At 38.3% G+C, this 16,599-nt stretch overlaps 2 protein-coding genes across 13 annotated transcripts in view; both read right to left on the reverse strand.

Annotated features, from left to right (window-relative positions):
* Positions 1-16,599, reverse strand: part of EHBP1 (EH domain binding protein 1) — a 366,839-nt gene that overhangs the window by 200,250 nt on the left and 149,990 nt on the right. For all 12 annotated transcript variants that reach the window (XM_027623542.1, XM_027623541.1, XM_027623544.1 and 9 more), the window contains one exon: positions 15,395-15,534. In XM_027623542.1, the coding sequence (XP_027479343.1) occupies positions 15,395-15,534 (140 nt within the window). The remainder of the gene's footprint in view (positions 1-15,394; positions 15,535-16,599) is intronic.
* LOC113938245 (proteolipid protein 2-like) lies at positions 5,626-6,423 on the reverse strand. The gene has a single exon (XM_035728994.1). The coding sequence runs from the start codon at positions 6,336-6,338 to the stop codon at positions 5,880-5,882; it is 459 nt and encodes a 152-aa protein (XP_035584887.1). The 5' UTR covers positions 6,339-6,423; the 3' UTR covers positions 5,626-5,879.

A 16,599-nucleotide genomic window follows, 5' to 3' on the forward strand; every position in this document is an offset into this window, starting at 1 on the left:
TGGAACAAATAATCCTAAAATTTGTATGGAACCAGAAGAGACCCTGAATAGCCAGAGCATTGTTGAAAAAGAAAAGCAAAGCTGGCGGCATCACAATTCCGGACTTCCAGCTCTATTACAAAGCTGTCATCATCAAGACAGTATGGTACTGGCACAAAAACAGACACATAGATCAATGGAACAGAATAGAGAGCCCAGAAATGAACCCTCAACTCTATGGTCAACAATCTTTGACAAAGCAGGAAATAATGTCCAATGGAAAAAAGACAGTCTCTTCAACAAATGGTGTTGGGAAAATTGGACAGCCACATGCAGAAGAATGAAGCTGGACCATTTCCTTACACCACACACAAAAATAGACTCCAAATGGATGAAAGACCTAAACGTGAGACAGGAGTCCATCAAAATCCTAAAGAAGAACACAGGCAGCAACCTCTTCGACCTCAGCCGCAGCAACTTCTTCCTAGAAACATCGCCAAAGGCAAGGGAAGCAAGGGCAAAAATGAACTATTGGGATTTCATCAAGATAAAAAGCTTTTGCACAGCAAAAGAAACACTCCATAAAACCAAAAGACAACCGACAGAATGGGAGAAGATATTTGCAAATGACATATCAGATAAAGGGCTAGTATCCAAAATCTATAAAGAACTTATCAAACTCAACACCCAAAGAACAAATAATCCAATCAAGAAATGGGCAGAAGACAGGAACAGACATTTTTCCAAAGAAGACATCCAAATGGCCAACAGACACATGAAAAAGTGCTCAACATCGCTCGGCATCAGGGAAATCCAAATCAAAACCTCAATGAGATACCACCTCACACCAGTCAGAATGGCTAAAATTAACAAGTCAGGAAACGACAGATGTTGGCGGGGATGTGGAGAAAGGGGAACCCTCCTACACTGTTGGTGGGAATGCAAGCTGGTGCAGCCACTCTGGAAAACAGTATGGAGGTTCCTCAAACAGTTGAAAATAGAGGTAGCATACGATCCAGCCATTGCACTACTGGGTATTTACCACAAAGATACAAATGTAGGGACCCGAAGGGGTACGTGCACCCCAATGTTTATAGCAGCAATGTCCACAATAGCCAAAGTGTGGAAAGAGCCAAGATGTCCATCGACAGATGAATGGATAAAGAAGAGGTGGTATATATACACAATGGAATATTATGCAACCATCAAAAGGAATGAGATCTTGCCATTTGCAACGACGTGGATGGAACTGGAGGGTGTTATGCTGAGTGAAATAAGTCAGAGAAAGACATGTATCATATGACCTCACTGATATGAGGAATTCTTAATCTTAGGAAACAAACTGAGTGTTGCTGGAGTGGTAGGGGGCTGGGAGGGATGGGGTGGCTGGGTGATAGACATTGGGTAGGTATGTGCTATGGTGAGTGCTGTGAATTGTGCAAGTCTGTTGAATCACAGATCTGTACTTCTGAAACAAATAATGCAACATATGTTAAGAAAAAAGAAAAAGATAGCAGAAGGGGAAGAATGAAGGGGAGTAAGTCGGAGGGGGAGACGAACCATGAGAGACGATGGACTCTGAAAAACAAACTGAGGGTTCTAGAGGGGAGGGGGGTGGGGGGATGGGTTAGCCTGGTGATGGGTATTAAAGAGGGCACATTCTGCGTGGAGTCCTGGGTGTTATGCACAATGAATCATGGAACACTACATCAAGAACTAATGATGCAATTGTATGGTGATTAACATAACAATAAAAAATCTGCTCTGAAAAAAAAGAGTAGGTGATGTTTTCCTTTTGAGAAAGTCTGTAGCTGAGTTAAAAGAGGAAAAAAATAAACTGCCTAGAGCTAGAACATATCTGCAAATCTTGCAGCATCCTTCATTGTTCTCTCTAAAGCATAACAAGATTCATTACAGGTCTATCTCATTTTAAGATGGTCTAAGATAGTAACCTTTCAACTTCCTGGCAGAGATCAAGGTTCAAAAGATGTCACTTTTCTCACAGGCTCAGGTCCATAAATATTTGATTTATGGATACAACTAATGGATTTAATAACATGATTTTTAATCCCATGGTACATCACAATGGGGAAAGGAGGGGCTACTTGAAGAAGAAAAGTAGACATTGAGTACTCTGTTCCCAGGAACTCGACACCTCCCTCTTAATAATTAGTAAACCTTAGTGGCTTATTAATATGATCAAGTTGCTCCCAATTTTTTTAAAAAAGTCTCTCAACCATCAGCCCTTTCTAGTTTGGCCACAGACTCTCTTAATCCTCACAAGAAAACAACTTTAAAACATAGTAGTCCACAATTTCTCACCTACCATTTATCCTTCAACTCATTGCACTGTTTTTATTTCCACCTTTATAAAGTCCCCTTACCAAAACTGCTCTCACTGAGGTCACCATTGTATAGTCTAGATGGCAAGTATACTAGATACCTTTCAGCTCTTACCATACTTGACCTCTGTATTAATAAATGTAATTAGCCCTTCCTTCCTTGAAATTCTTTTGCCCCTTCCAGGACAATAGTACCGCCTGGTTCTCCTATCTCTTTGATAGATCTGTCTTGGTCTCATTTCATGATAACTATTCATCCCTCTACCTCTTAAATATTAACATTCCCTAGAACTCCATCATAAGTCCTAAATTTGCTCTTCCTGGAAGAATTCATCTACTCTCCTGGCTTAACCTAATACAGAAATGCAGATAATCCTCAGATATGTAGCTTGACTACTGGGTATTTTCACCCTAATGACCTGAGACATTCCTCTCACACACTTATACAAAAAATGGAATTAAGTAGCTGTATATCTATGTTATGTTCATCTTTCATCTCTGAAACAGCAGTTTTTAGCATGGGTGGGACTTAACGCATGTTGTAAATGAATGAATGAATGAACTGAATGAGTCATAATAATTGGCAGTGTATTTGTAGAGGCAGAAATATCTATATTTTTTAATTATAGAAATAGTATTTTTAATCTATGTGTTTTATCTATATGTCTTTCTATGTATCTATACATATATCTATCCATATTTCATTTACCTATGGAAGTGTTTAAGCCATCTCCCCAAACTTTGGTGGCTTAAAACAACAAATTACTATCTCTCACACTTCTGTAGGTTGACTGGACTCAGCAGGGTGGTTCATTACAGTTAGATGGTGGCTGGGGCTGAAGTCATTTGAGCGCTTGAACTGGGCTGGACATCCAAAATGGCTTCTTCACTTGCATGTTTGGTATTTCAGTTGAGAAAACAAGAACAATTGGAGGTTGGCCAGACATAACTCTCTCCCAAAGTGTCCAGTCCACCTAGCTAGTTTGGAGTTCCTCTCAGCATAGCAATCTCAGGGTGACTGGACTTTTTTACATGGCAGCTGGCTTTCCCCTGAGCATGCTGTATAAGAGGGCCAGGTAGATGATAAGAGGAACTTGATGACTTAGCTTCAGAAGTTACAAAGTGTCACTCCCACACCCAATTCTATAGTTAAAAGTAATTTACAGGGCTAGCCCAGATGTAAGAGAGGACTACCAAAGGGAATGAATAATAGGAAGCATGGTTCATTGGGAGACAATCTTTGGAGACTAGCTACCACACCGATCAATAAATCAGAAAGTTGGAAAGCATTTATTTTCTTACTAATCTAACATACTTACTGTAATTTTTACATTACCTTCCAATATTTTACATATACCCATATGTGAAAGGCACAAACCTTAAATTGTATAATTCAATGCATTTTGATAAATATATACACCCATGTAACCCAAGATCCAGAACATTTGCATCACTCCCTTGAGTTTTCTCATGCCTCTTTTCAATCAATCCCCAAACCCACAGGTTATCACCATCACACAAGATTGGTTTTGCCTCTTCTAGAATTTCACATAAATGGACTTCTTGCACTTAGCATAATGGTTTTGAAATACATCCATGATGTTGAACATAACAACTGTTCATTTTTATTGAAGGGCATTCCATCCATGAATATATAGCTGACCCTTGAGCAACATGAGTTTGAACTGTGCAGGTCCACTTACACTAGATTTTTTTCAATACATACAGTACAGTCCTATAAATAAATGCATTTTCCTTATGACTTTCCTAATATTTTCTTTTTTCTAGCTTACTTTATTATAAGAATACAGTATATAATACACATAAAACAAGTGTTAATCGACTGTTTATGTTATCAGTAAGGCCTTTGGTTAACAGTAGACTATTAGTAGTTAAGTTTATGGGGAGTCAAAAGTTACAAATGGATTTTCGACTATCCCAGGAGTTGACACCCCCCACCCCCATGTTGTTCAAGGGTCAACTGTACCACAGTTTATTTAGCCACTGCCCTATTGATGTATACTGAAGCTGTTTGCAGTTTAGGGCTATTATGAAGAAAAATGCTATGAGTATTTTTGTACAAATCTTTTTGTGGACATGTGTTTTCATTTCTTTTGGATAAATATTAAGAAGTAGTATTGCTGGGTCAGAGGTAGTATATGTTTAGTGTTATAAGAAATTCCCCAAGTGATTGTACCATTCATTATACACTCTACCAATAATGGATGAGAGTTCCAGGTAGTGCACTTGCCAATATTTAGTATTGCCAGTCTTAAACTATAACCATTCTAATGGGTGTGGAATTATAATCTCATTGTGATTTTAATCTGCTTTTCCCTAATCACAAGTGATGCTGAGAACATTTTCATGTGGTTATTGGCCAGTGATATAGCTTTCTTTGGGGACCACATATTCAATTTCTTGCCCATTTTCTTAAAAAATAGGGTTGGTGTACCTGCCTGGCTCAGTCAGTAGAGCATGCAACTCTTAATCTTGGGGTTGTAAATTCAAGCCCCATGTTGGGTGTAGAGATTACTTAAAATAAAATCTTAAAAAAAATTTTTTTAAATAGGGTTGTGCTTTCACTATTGAGATGTCAGACATTTAAAAAAATCTATTCTGAATGAAAGACGTGTCAGATATCTACTTGGTGAATATTTTCTTCTAGCCTATAACTTACCTATATATTTCCTCAATTATCTATTTTGATGAGCATAAGTTTTTAATTTTGATGAAGTTTATCAAAATTTTCTTTCATGTTTACTCACCTATGTCTTATGTATGAACCCTCTGCCTGCCCTCAGGTCACAAATACATTGTTCTTTTTTTTCTTTTTTTCTCCCCAGAAGGTCTATGATCAACCTTAAATTGTTTGTATATCCTGAAAGAAAGCCCCAACATGGGGCTTGAATTTACAACCCCAAGATTAAGAGTTGCATGCTCTACTGACTGAGCCAGGCAGGTACCCCAACCCTATTGGGGCAGGTACCCCAACCCTATTGGGGTACCTGCCTAGGGAGGCAGAGAGGCCTAAAGAATGTTCAGTTGTCATTAGTACAAACAAAGCAACATTAATTAAGGTTTAAGAGTGACACAAAAAGGAGGGTGAATTTGTAATCTGTATCTTCTGCCACTTCTGGTCTCTGAGTTTACATATTTGAATTCTTTTTTTTTTTTATGTTCTAACCATCTGTTTATTTATCCCTCCACAGAACCACCCCCAACACTGAGGAGTTTACTTGGTGTGGGTCAGAACCTGGGTCCTAGAATCTGAAATCTGAGGTTTCCTCCTCCTCTCATTCTGTGGCTTAAGTGGGTGCATAGTCCAGGCACAACAGGTGTCTCCTTTTGGGTACTGCAGAAGGGGGACAGAGGCACACCCATAAAGATGGCCACACCCAGGAGGGACTGGCAGGTAGGAAGATAGATTCTCCCAATAAAGGCACTTGTACTTCAATAAGAGGCTGGGAGTTGGCTGGGAGTGTTATAAGGGCAGGGAGGAGTTATTCCGAAGGAAGTGTTATTTGCAGGATTTGGAGAGAAATGAAGGGAGTTCACCTACACCGGGCCATCTGCAGGGTCAGTAGGGGCTGCTGTATGTCTTTGCTGCCTCAAGGGGAAGGTGATGTAGGCATCATAGCCAAAGAGGCTTGTAGCAAGTAGGCCCAGTACCCCTGCGATGATTTTGGAGTGGTTTCCTCCCTCAACAAGGACAACAATGGAGGTGATCAGGTAGAGGATGGCTGCTATGAGGGTTCGGAAGAAACCACTCCAAGGCCAGTTGATGAACTGTATCTTGGTGTGCAGGTCGCACATGTAGATGACAAAGAAGATAGCAGCAAGGATCATCTCGACCACCGACAGGGAGGAGTATCCTGGTGTGGAGGCACTGAAGCAGATCAGAATCACCAGGCACAATATAATCTCAGCAAACAGGAGAATTCCCTTTCGGGTGCGTGAAAAGTTGGTGCAGGCGGCCCAGCAGCCGGGGGCCGAGAGGCGCTCGGAATCCGCCATGGGGTGGGCCAGAGTCCCTAGGGGCGCAGAGTATCTACTCGCTTGCTCGCAGATTCCAAGACGCTGCACACCCAGCCGTCTTGCCCGCTGTCTGGCCGGGAAGGGGGCTACATATCTGAATTCTAAACACTAGGAGGAGATATTCTTACTGTCTTCGGTCTCTCTGTCTAGGGTCTCAGATTCCTTTAAAGAGGAGATAGTTGTGAAACCTTATCAACTTTTTAAAATCTTTTTTTTTTAAGATTTATTTATTTATTCATGAGAGACAGAGAGAGAGAGAGAAGCAGAGGGAGAAGCAGGCTCCCAAGGAGCAGGGAGCCCGATGCGGGACTCGATCCCAGGACCCTGGGATCATGACCTGAGCCGAAGGCAGACGCTTAACCATCTGAGCCACCCAGGCGCCCACCTTATCAACTTTTTAGATCAAGGGATCATAAATGTCCCCAGCTCTCTGATTTTACTCTGTTTTCCAACCTTAATAGCTAAGTAATAGATGCAGTATTCCAGAAATTCTTATCCTTTGCAAAGAATTCCCAAAATAGGTGGCCATTTTTATTCTATTATTTTACATAGCCCACAGCAAACCTATGATTTTGTTCATTAGTATCCTAGGTACTGGAGAGTAAATGGCCAGGTAAAAACCAGAAGCAAATTAATAGATGTATTATTCTCTGACCAGAGTCCCAAGTTCATTCTGAGAGAAGACCTGTTTTTCCCCATTCATAGTCCTAGTAAGCAGGACATGTAATGTCAGAGGGCTAAGGCATCTCATACTCAACTTTAGCTCTTCACATATGAACTGTTATTTCCTCTACTACCATCTATGCTTACCATTATATTCTCTGAAGTTAGCCAATATGTCACTCTTCCTCCTCCCAAATTAACTTTATAAACTATAGGAAAGGGATTAATAAACACCAGACAATAGTGCTTATGGTAAAAATGAATCTTGGCTCTCTGCTCCTCCCTGTTCGACAGACAGCCGCATCTTCTGGTGCAGTACCAGCCACGTCCCCGAGACACAATGGTGAAGGTTGGAGTGAACGGATTTGGTCGTCTTGGGCGCTTGGTCACCAGGGCTGCTTTTAACTCTGGCAAAGTGGATATTGTCGCCATCAATGACCCCTTCACTGACCTCAACTACATGGTCTACATGTTCCAGTACGATTCCACCCATGGCAAATTCCACAGCATAGTCAAGGCTGAGAACAGGAAGCTTGTCATCAATGGAAAGTCCATCTCCATCTTCCAGGAGCGAGATCCCACCAACATCAAATGGGGTGATGCTGGTGCTGAGTTATGTTGTGCAGTCCACTGGGGTCTTCACCACCATGGAGAAGGCTGGGGCTCACTTGAAGGGTGGGGCCAAGAGGGTCATCATCTCTGCTTCTTCTGCTGATGCCTCCATGTTTGTGATGAGTGTAAACCATGAGAAGTATGACAACTCTCTCAAGATTGTCAGCAATGACTCCTGCACCAACTGCTTGGCTCCTCTGGCCAAGGTCATCCATGACAACTTCAGCATTGTGGAGGGACTCATGACCACCATCCATGCCATCACTGCCACCCAGAAGACCGTGGATGGCCCCTCTGGGAAGCTGTGGCACGATGGCCGAGGGGCTGCCCAGAACATCATCCCTGCTTCCACTGGCACTGCCAAAGCTGTGGGCAAGGTCATCCCTGAGCTGAATGGGAAGCTCACTGGCATGGCCTTCTGTGTCCCCACCTCCAACGTGTCGTGTCCATCGTGGATTTGACCTGCTGCCTGGAGAAAGCGGCCAAATACAATGACATCAAGAAGGTGGTGAAGCAGGCATCAGAGGGCCCCCTCAAGGGGATCCTGGGATACACTGAGGACCAGGTTGTCTCCTGCGACTTTTAACAGTGACACCCACTCCTCCACCTTCGATGCCAGGGCTGGCATTGCTCTCAATGACCACTTTGTCAAGCTCATTTCCTGGTATGACAATGAATTTGGCTACAGCAACCGGGTGGTGGACCTTATGGTCCACATGGCCTCCAAGGAGTAAGAGCCCCCTGGACCACCAGCCCCAGCGAGAGCAAGAGGAAGAGAGAGGCCCTCAGTTGCTGGGGAGTCCCTGACCCAACTTATCCCCCAAAACACTGAGAATCTCCCGACCTCCACCGTTTCCATCCCAGACCCCCTGAAGAAGGGGGAGGTGCTTGGGGAGCCCTACCTTGTCATGTACCATCAATAAAGTATACTGTACTCATCCAAAAAAAAAAAAGAATCTTAATTTGTAAACCGCATCTGGATGGACTATGTATCTGATGGAAGGCCACAGTTTTGGGCTTTTCTGATTGTGGACTCTTATAACTAGGCATTTCCACTACAGAGACCCTGGAAACTATACTTGTTAAACTGTTTCAAAAGATATCAGCTTTTGGGCAGCATGGATTCTAAACCTAGGAAACTCCTGCTTCTTTCTACCTATGTGGATCTCGCGTCCTTGAAACCAAGCTGTTATGTGGAGATAGAGGTCAAAAAATAGCACCTGGGATGCTGTGAGGACTCCAGGGAAAAAAGAATGCTCTGCTGGCATGCTGCTGTGTTTCTGTGTTTCCAATATCCATCTAAGTGAATCTAATGCTTAGTTTGGCTTATGTGACCTGAGTAGGTCACATAAGTCTAAATGTCTGGTTGACCCTAAGTAGAATCCTTGGTTATCTTTGCAACAGCTTTAAGTATCCTGGTATCTTTCTGGTATTTCATAATGTCTGCGTTTCTCCAATGATGCTTTGCTATAAACTGCTTCAGCTGAACCTGACTTTCTGAGCTGTATTCAACAGGACATTGTTATTTATGGAGGAATCTTTTTCTCTTCTTGTTGATATGTATTCAGAAATTCAACAGGAATCCCAAAGATGGTCATACTGCCATATAGTGGTTCACACATTCTGAGGTTGCTGATTGTTTTAAAACCATATATGTTTTCTAATACTGGCTATAATAAACTTTCCCATTAATAGGCTTTGTTTCTCCATCTCCAAGGTCTATTATTCCCGCTATATTTCAGTGATTCTTCTAATTGTAATTCAAAATTTCCTTGCCCATTTACTGGTGCTACACCTCTTAGTAGAATGCACCTATACATAACAGTATCAATAAAAGGTTTCTGTTTAAGATCCAGTTCCAAGATATGTTTCCAGTTAACAGCGAATTTTGTCTCAGACAGAACAGGGTAGGGATTTTTGATCAATCCAAGTACAGATATCATGAATTTATATTTACCTTATAGCAAAGACTGTAATATCAGAAGATAATATTTGTTTTTTTTTAAAGATTTTATTTATTTATTTGAGACAGAGAGAAGGGGAGAGAGAGAAAGAGAGAGAGCACATGAGAGGGGGGAGGGTCAGAGGGAGAAGCAGACTCCCTGCCGAGCAGGGAGCCTGATGCGGGACTCGATCCAGGGACTCCAGGATCATGACCTGAGCCGAAGGCAGTTGCTTAACCAACTGAGCCACCCAGGCGCCCCAGAAGATAATATTTGTTAATTACTATTGCTCTAACAGCAATATTCCATAAGAAATCACTGACTAAATGAATAGCTTCTAGGTATCAATCTAAGGTATCACAAAATAATTGTAACAGTCTGTTCCCCCAAGAAGTTTGCAGTTTAGTTGAGGAAATAGTATACCCATATAATTTTTATTGATATGTGATTGCATTTTATGCATTTACATTGCAGTATAAAGATATAATAGAGGCAAAATTTAAAATAATGATTCCTTCCTCCATAAACATCCTGTCAGCAATTTCAAAACTGCAAGGAAGAGCAAATATAAGCTGTATTTAAATTACTGCCACTTTAACTGGTAAATAAAAATACCCACCATACTTTATTTGTACCATGTTTATAAAATGCATTCATTTTATTTAGTCTTAACCTATTGCTTTAACATTACTGTTGTTGAATTTTAATATATTTTTAACTATCTTAAAACTACTTTACCAAAACATTTTTAGAGTGGTAGTGTTGGTGCTAAAAAAAATTCCTGAAAGATAATAAGTTTGGAATGGAATTTACATGTGCTAAAAAATGCAACTAAGGAAGCCAAACAACTGCCATAACATGCAGTTGGTGCTATTAATTTAAGTGACTGTATGCTGCAAATATAATAGAGAAAAAAAGTAACATCAAAGCAAAAATATGCTACAATGACTGTGGATTAACTTAAGAGCATGCATCTAATCACCACTGGCCCCACCTACCCTGCTCCCTCAACACACATTTTGCATTCATTACTTTTGGAAAACTAGTCTTGAATTATTTAAGGTTTGAATTATGTCTCCTCCAGATCACATGCCTTCCATAAAATGGGACCACTCTACCCTGAATAAATGAGTAAAGGTCAAATAAATGGAACAAGATAATAAGCCAGAGTGATCAGCATGGGCTATAACAGAAGATGGAAGTCCCTTCATTGATTTATGGCCTTTCAGTTAACACATCTTAAATTCTCAATATGTTCCAGACAATGTGCCAGAAGCTAGTGATGAAAAAATGATTAGAACATAGTCTATACCTTGAAGGAATTTCAGAAAATGGGGAAAAGAAATACATAAATAAATAATAACACAAAACAGTAAAATTCCAAAGAAATCTTGCATCATCACAAGTTGCATTAAAACAACTTCTTTGATTATGGTCAGAGAATTTTAGGCTATCTAAAAGAAAGTTATTCATCCTATAAGAATTTTAGAAAATAAGGTGTACATGTATGATTTAGGCAATAAAGGTTACTATGGTTGAAATATTTGTGTCCCCCCAAAATTCATATGTTGAAATCTTAATTCCCAGTGTGATGGTATTAGGAGGTGGGGCCTTTGGGAGAGGATTAGGTCATGAGGACAGAGCCCTCATGAATAAGATTAATGCCCTTCTAAAAGGGGCCCCAAAGAGATCCCTTGCCCCCTTCCATCACGTGAGGAATACAATGAGAAGTCTGTGACCCAGAAGAGGGCCCTCATCCAACTGTGATGGCACCTTGATCACAGACTTACAGCCTCCAGAACTGTGAGAAATAAATTTCTCTTGTTTATAAGGTACCCATCTATGGTATTCTGTTGTAGCAGCCCAAACAGATGAAGATGAGGGTTTAGTTATAAAATTTAATTATTACTGAATATTTTCATTATATCTATCAAAAATAATGCCCTTTCTTTTCCTTTCAATACCAGCATAAAGCTTCTGACATATTGTGATCACCTTTTTTTTTTCCCATGGCTGTGATCAAAACAGTACAACACTGCTCAAAACAGCTATGAAAATAAGTGGGTTTTTAAAATTCCTACTTATGATACTAGTGTCTAATTGAGATTTAGTTTTAACAAAAAGCCTACAAAGAACAAACCATATTCTCCAACTAAAAGATCAAAATATATCCCTCTGCAGTTATAAACACTCATGCTGTAAGAAAATGCCTGCATTTGTAAATAGTACAATAGTGGCACAGGGTTTGGAATGGTCAAGCTTAAGTGGGCATGAAAGGTTTCTGAGAGTGTGTGTCAATAAAATTAAAATTTGAAACACAGGTAAAAAGTCACTGGTGGTGGTAGAGGAAGGTTACTAACTTATCCTTCCTGAAGTACTTCAGCTAGCCAAATAAAACAAAGAACTCAAAGACAGGTGAGACATGGCATTTTTAAAAAGTACTTTATAGTTGTTGCTGACATCAGTTATAAACATAATACAGATGTCTGCATATATTACTGAAAAAAATCCCAAAATATTATTGAAATAAAAATAATAGCCAGGAAAGGCTAGAGGGAGGGGTTTATTTTTATTTTATTTTACTTTATTTTATTTTTAATTTTTTTAAGATTTTATTTATTTATTTGACAGAAAGAGAGATAGTGAGAGCAGGAACACAAGCAGGGGAAGTGGGAGAGGGAGAAGCAGGCTTCCCGCGGAGCAGGGAGCCCAACGCAGGGCTCGATCCCAGGACCCTGGGATCATGACCTGAGCCGAAGGCAGTCACTGAATGACTGAGCCACCCAGGTGCCCCGAGGGAGGGGTTTAAATAAGGAGAAAATAATATTGAATCTCTCATCTTGCATGAGGTAAGTCAACACATTCTGTTTCATTCATTTATTTAGTTTTTAAAGGCCTTATTTTTAAGTAATCTCTACATGCAACATGGGGCTCTAACTCATAACCCCGAGATCAAGAGTAACACGCTCTACTAAATGAGCCAGCCAGGTACCCCTGTTTTATTTTTAATGTTAGTAGAGAAATATAGGTTCATTTATTTATTCATCTGGCTTGTTCATCTTAGAGGATAGTATACTAAAATGAAAACAGAATGTATAACTTCCAAATTACTCTATTAGAAAATGCTTAAATAAAGAACATTTGAGAATGGCAAAATTTAAGGGGTGGATGGAAAAAAAATAATACAAAAATTCTCAAATGAAAGTATAAATAAAGTAATGTAAGTGAAATTAAGTATGCAGTTATCAAAAAATGTAACTATTAAGGTACTAAGGGCAAAGAATATAAAGACAGATAAACCAAATACTATTTATAAGAGAAGTACTTAATGCGGTAAAATAAAAAGGAAGTGATAAATACACCAGGATAATACAAATATAAAAAAAGCATGACTTACAAATATTAGCATCAGGCAAAATTTCTGGGCAAGAGGCATTAAATGGGGCAAATTGATCAAATTACAAGCCATAATGAAACTACTAGAAAATTAATTTTTATGCACTAAAGAATTTAGCATTTAAATTCTCTCTCACAGATGAGCTATACAAAAAGAGTAAGAATAAATGTAGTGATCCGAAGGGGTACGTGCACCCCAATGTTTATAACAGCAATGTCCACAATAGCCGAACTATGGAAATTCGAGCCAAGGTGTCCATCAACAGATGAATGGATAAAGAAGATGTGGTGTATGTGTGTACACACACACACACAATGGAATATTATGCAGCCATCAAAAAAAAAAAAACAACGAAATCTTGCCATTTGCAACAACATGGATGGAATTAGAGGGTATTATGCTAAGCAAGTAAGTCAATCAGAGAAAGACATGTATCATATGATCTCATATGATATGAGGAATTCTTAATCTCAGGAAACAAACTGAGGGTTGCTGGAGTGGTGGGGGGAGGGAGGGATGGGGTGGCTGGGTGATACACATTGTGAAGGGTATGGACTATGGTGAGTGCTGTGAATTGTGTAAGACCGTTGAATCATGGACCTGTACCTCTAAAACAAATAATACATTATATGGTAAAAAAAAAGAAGATAGTAGGAAGGAAAAAATGAAGGGGGGAAATCGGAGGGGAAAACAAACCATGAGAGACTATGGACTGAGAAACAAACTGAGGGTTCTAGAGGGGAGGGTGAGGGGGAATGGGTTAGCCTGGTGATAGGTACTAAAAAGGGCACGTATTGAATGGAGCACTGGGTGTTATACGCCAACAATGAATCATGGAACACTACATCAAAAACTAATGATGTGATGTATGGTGATTAACATAATAAAATAAAATTTAAAAAAAAGAATAAGAATATAAATGACTAAAAAGTTAAAGTTTGGTCTAATAAATACATGCGGAATCAAACAATATACATGTAAAAAGATACTTATGGAAAATTTACAAAAATAGATCATATATCTAGACTACAAAGAAAAAAAAACCTCACTCATCTGAGATTGAAATTTGAAAGTCTTCAGAATTTTATTTGAATAAATTTAAACAAAAAACAAACTATAAATAAATAAAGCCCATGATAAAACATACTCTTCTACACAACCTTGGGTTAAATAAGAAATCAAAATGCCAATCATAAATTAGAAAGTATTAATTTACAAATTTTTTTGTGGTCATGCTTTTATTTTTATTTTATTTATTTTTTATTATGTTATGTTAATCACCATAAATTACATCATTAGTTTTTGATGTAGTGTTCCATAATTCATTGTTTGCATATAACACCCAATGCTCCATTCAATATGTGCCCTCTTTAATACCCATCACCAGGCTAACCCATTCCTCCACCCCCTCCTCTCTAGAACCCTCAGTTTGTTTCTCAGAGTCCATAGTCTCTCATGGTTTGTCTAACTGACAAAATCTGTACAGGACAAAACATCCATCTTCGCATACAAGTCTGATCAATTCCTTGAAATAAAGTTCTAGAAATGGAGTGGAAGTGAACATCACTGGAGTTGAGAAGTCAAGGAAGTGCTTGGCTAAGGAGTTAAATGGGTCATGTGATCAATGGAAATCTCCCCCGCCACCATTATGATAGTAATAGTTGAGGCTGTGCCGAGAGATGGCTGCCAAAGTGCCTTATGAATTTGGAAACATTCACCAAGAGGTAAGTACGTGACAGAAGTCAAGGGATAGCAATACAGAAATTTAGAACAATTCATTAGCTGAAAGATGTACACAGTGCTTGATTTTCACTCCAGTAATAAAGGTATAACATCAAATCCTTAAGTGCGATAGTCAGATTATCAATAAATATTTATTGCCCAGTTAATACAACAAGATTCTAACCACTTATCATCTTAATAATGTGATCAAGCCAGCTATAAAGAAAACCTGCATGGAAGTTTCTAGATATAAGGATACATAAGATATACACAAATTCAAAAAAAAGAACGTGCACATAATTTATGTGAATAAATGCACATGAGCTAGAAGAAGATAGCCAATTCATCTTGTCCTGACACCCTTAAGGCAGATCTTTACTTATAAGAAGGTTCATCCATACATTGACAGAACTGTGAACATATTTAGACTACTTTATACTATAATCAGTAGTTCCAGTAAACTTTTATACTTTCTTGACTAAGTTTGGACTTGATTTTAAATTGTGAAAATCTGTTACTGACCATCAGCACATAAAGTTTTCAGAGAGCTAAATGGTATATTACATTATATTAGAAAGGCTTTAAGGAAGAAAGATATTTTTTGAGAGGCATTGTTTCTTCCTGGAAAACAAGAATGAGTTTTCAACTTTGAAAAAAAAAAAAAGATAAACTTTTAGCTTAGTGCTAATAAAACCAACCTGTAATTTTTGCTGCCTTTTCCTCTTGGTTCACTCGGTTCTCATCATCTTCTTCATTATCTTCTTCAAAGTCATCTAAATTGCCAATGTCAGCCTGCTTCATACTCATCAAACTAGCCAAACTTTGCATGTCTTCATCCCTACATGAATGATTTAAAATTTAATACACAGCTCATGAAATGACATTGAAAAAAGACTGCTTAAGAAAATAATAATATATTCCTTCTTTCTATATGTTAATGAGACTTTTTAAACAGCTGCCCAAGACTACTGAAAAATCTAAATACTCCTATTCATTAATTTTTAAATGGTTATATTTAAATTGTAAAAAGCAAACTGGATTAAAAACTAACTTGTTAGGAGTTAGTTTAACTCTGTGCTGCAGATCTGTGGAAGACTAAAATTTTCTTCATAGGATTAAAGTGTGGTGTTTCATAAAACAGTGAGACAGTTTGCAAATCAATGAGATCTAGACTTTAAAATATTCAAACTTTCAAAATAAATTAGAATAGAAATTCTTAATCTGAAATCCATGAACCCTTTTATTTTGGTGACGAGGAAGAAAAAGAAATGGTAAACCCCTGTAAATTATATTTAAATCTTGTTTAAATGTGCATTTTTCTCAAAGGGGCCATAAGTCCCCAAAAGTTAAGGAACTACTGCAACAGAAAAAAACACCTCCAAGTCTAGCATTTTTAAAAATTACAAGATGAAAAATGACCTGGGTTGATTATAAGTTAAATACCATATATTTGATAAAATATAAAAAATCTTTATTTTGAAGTATTTTAAATATATTTTAAGTATTCTAAACATCAAATAATTTAAGTTTTCTCAATCTATTATTTTCACCTTAAATTTCAAATAAACTACAGTGAATAAAACACATTTCTAATATGTTATATACAAACTAAATTTCAATCTGATATACTTCCTTAAAATACAGAAAGCCGAATTAAGATAGTGTTTCTCATGTTCTTACCACAATAAAATAAAAAACAAGAAAACTCTTTTGTAAAGAAATGTTCATTAATATTCACTTATCTCCTAAATATAGTACAGCTTTGCAGACTAAACAGGTTTTTTAAATTCTTTGCATTTTCTCTTATGTTTAGAGTTAACCAAATCATTTCCCCTTTTAAAAATAAATGTAGTGACACAAAGTCTGCATAAACAAAAAAAGTTGTATTACCTTATAGGAATGC

This window comes from Zalophus californianus, chromosome 8, assembly GCF_009762305.2.
Source record: "Zalophus californianus isolate mZalCal1 chromosome 8, mZalCal1.pri.v2, whole genome shotgun sequence".
NCBI classification, from domain to species: domain Eukaryota; kingdom Metazoa; phylum Chordata; class Mammalia; order Carnivora; family Otariidae; genus Zalophus; species Zalophus californianus.

Coding starts and splice junctions, on each gene's coding strand:
- LOC113938245 (XM_035728994.1), bottom strand. CDS start 6,338: ATGGCGGATTCCGAGCGCCTCTCGGCCCCCGGCTGCTGGGCCGCCTGC.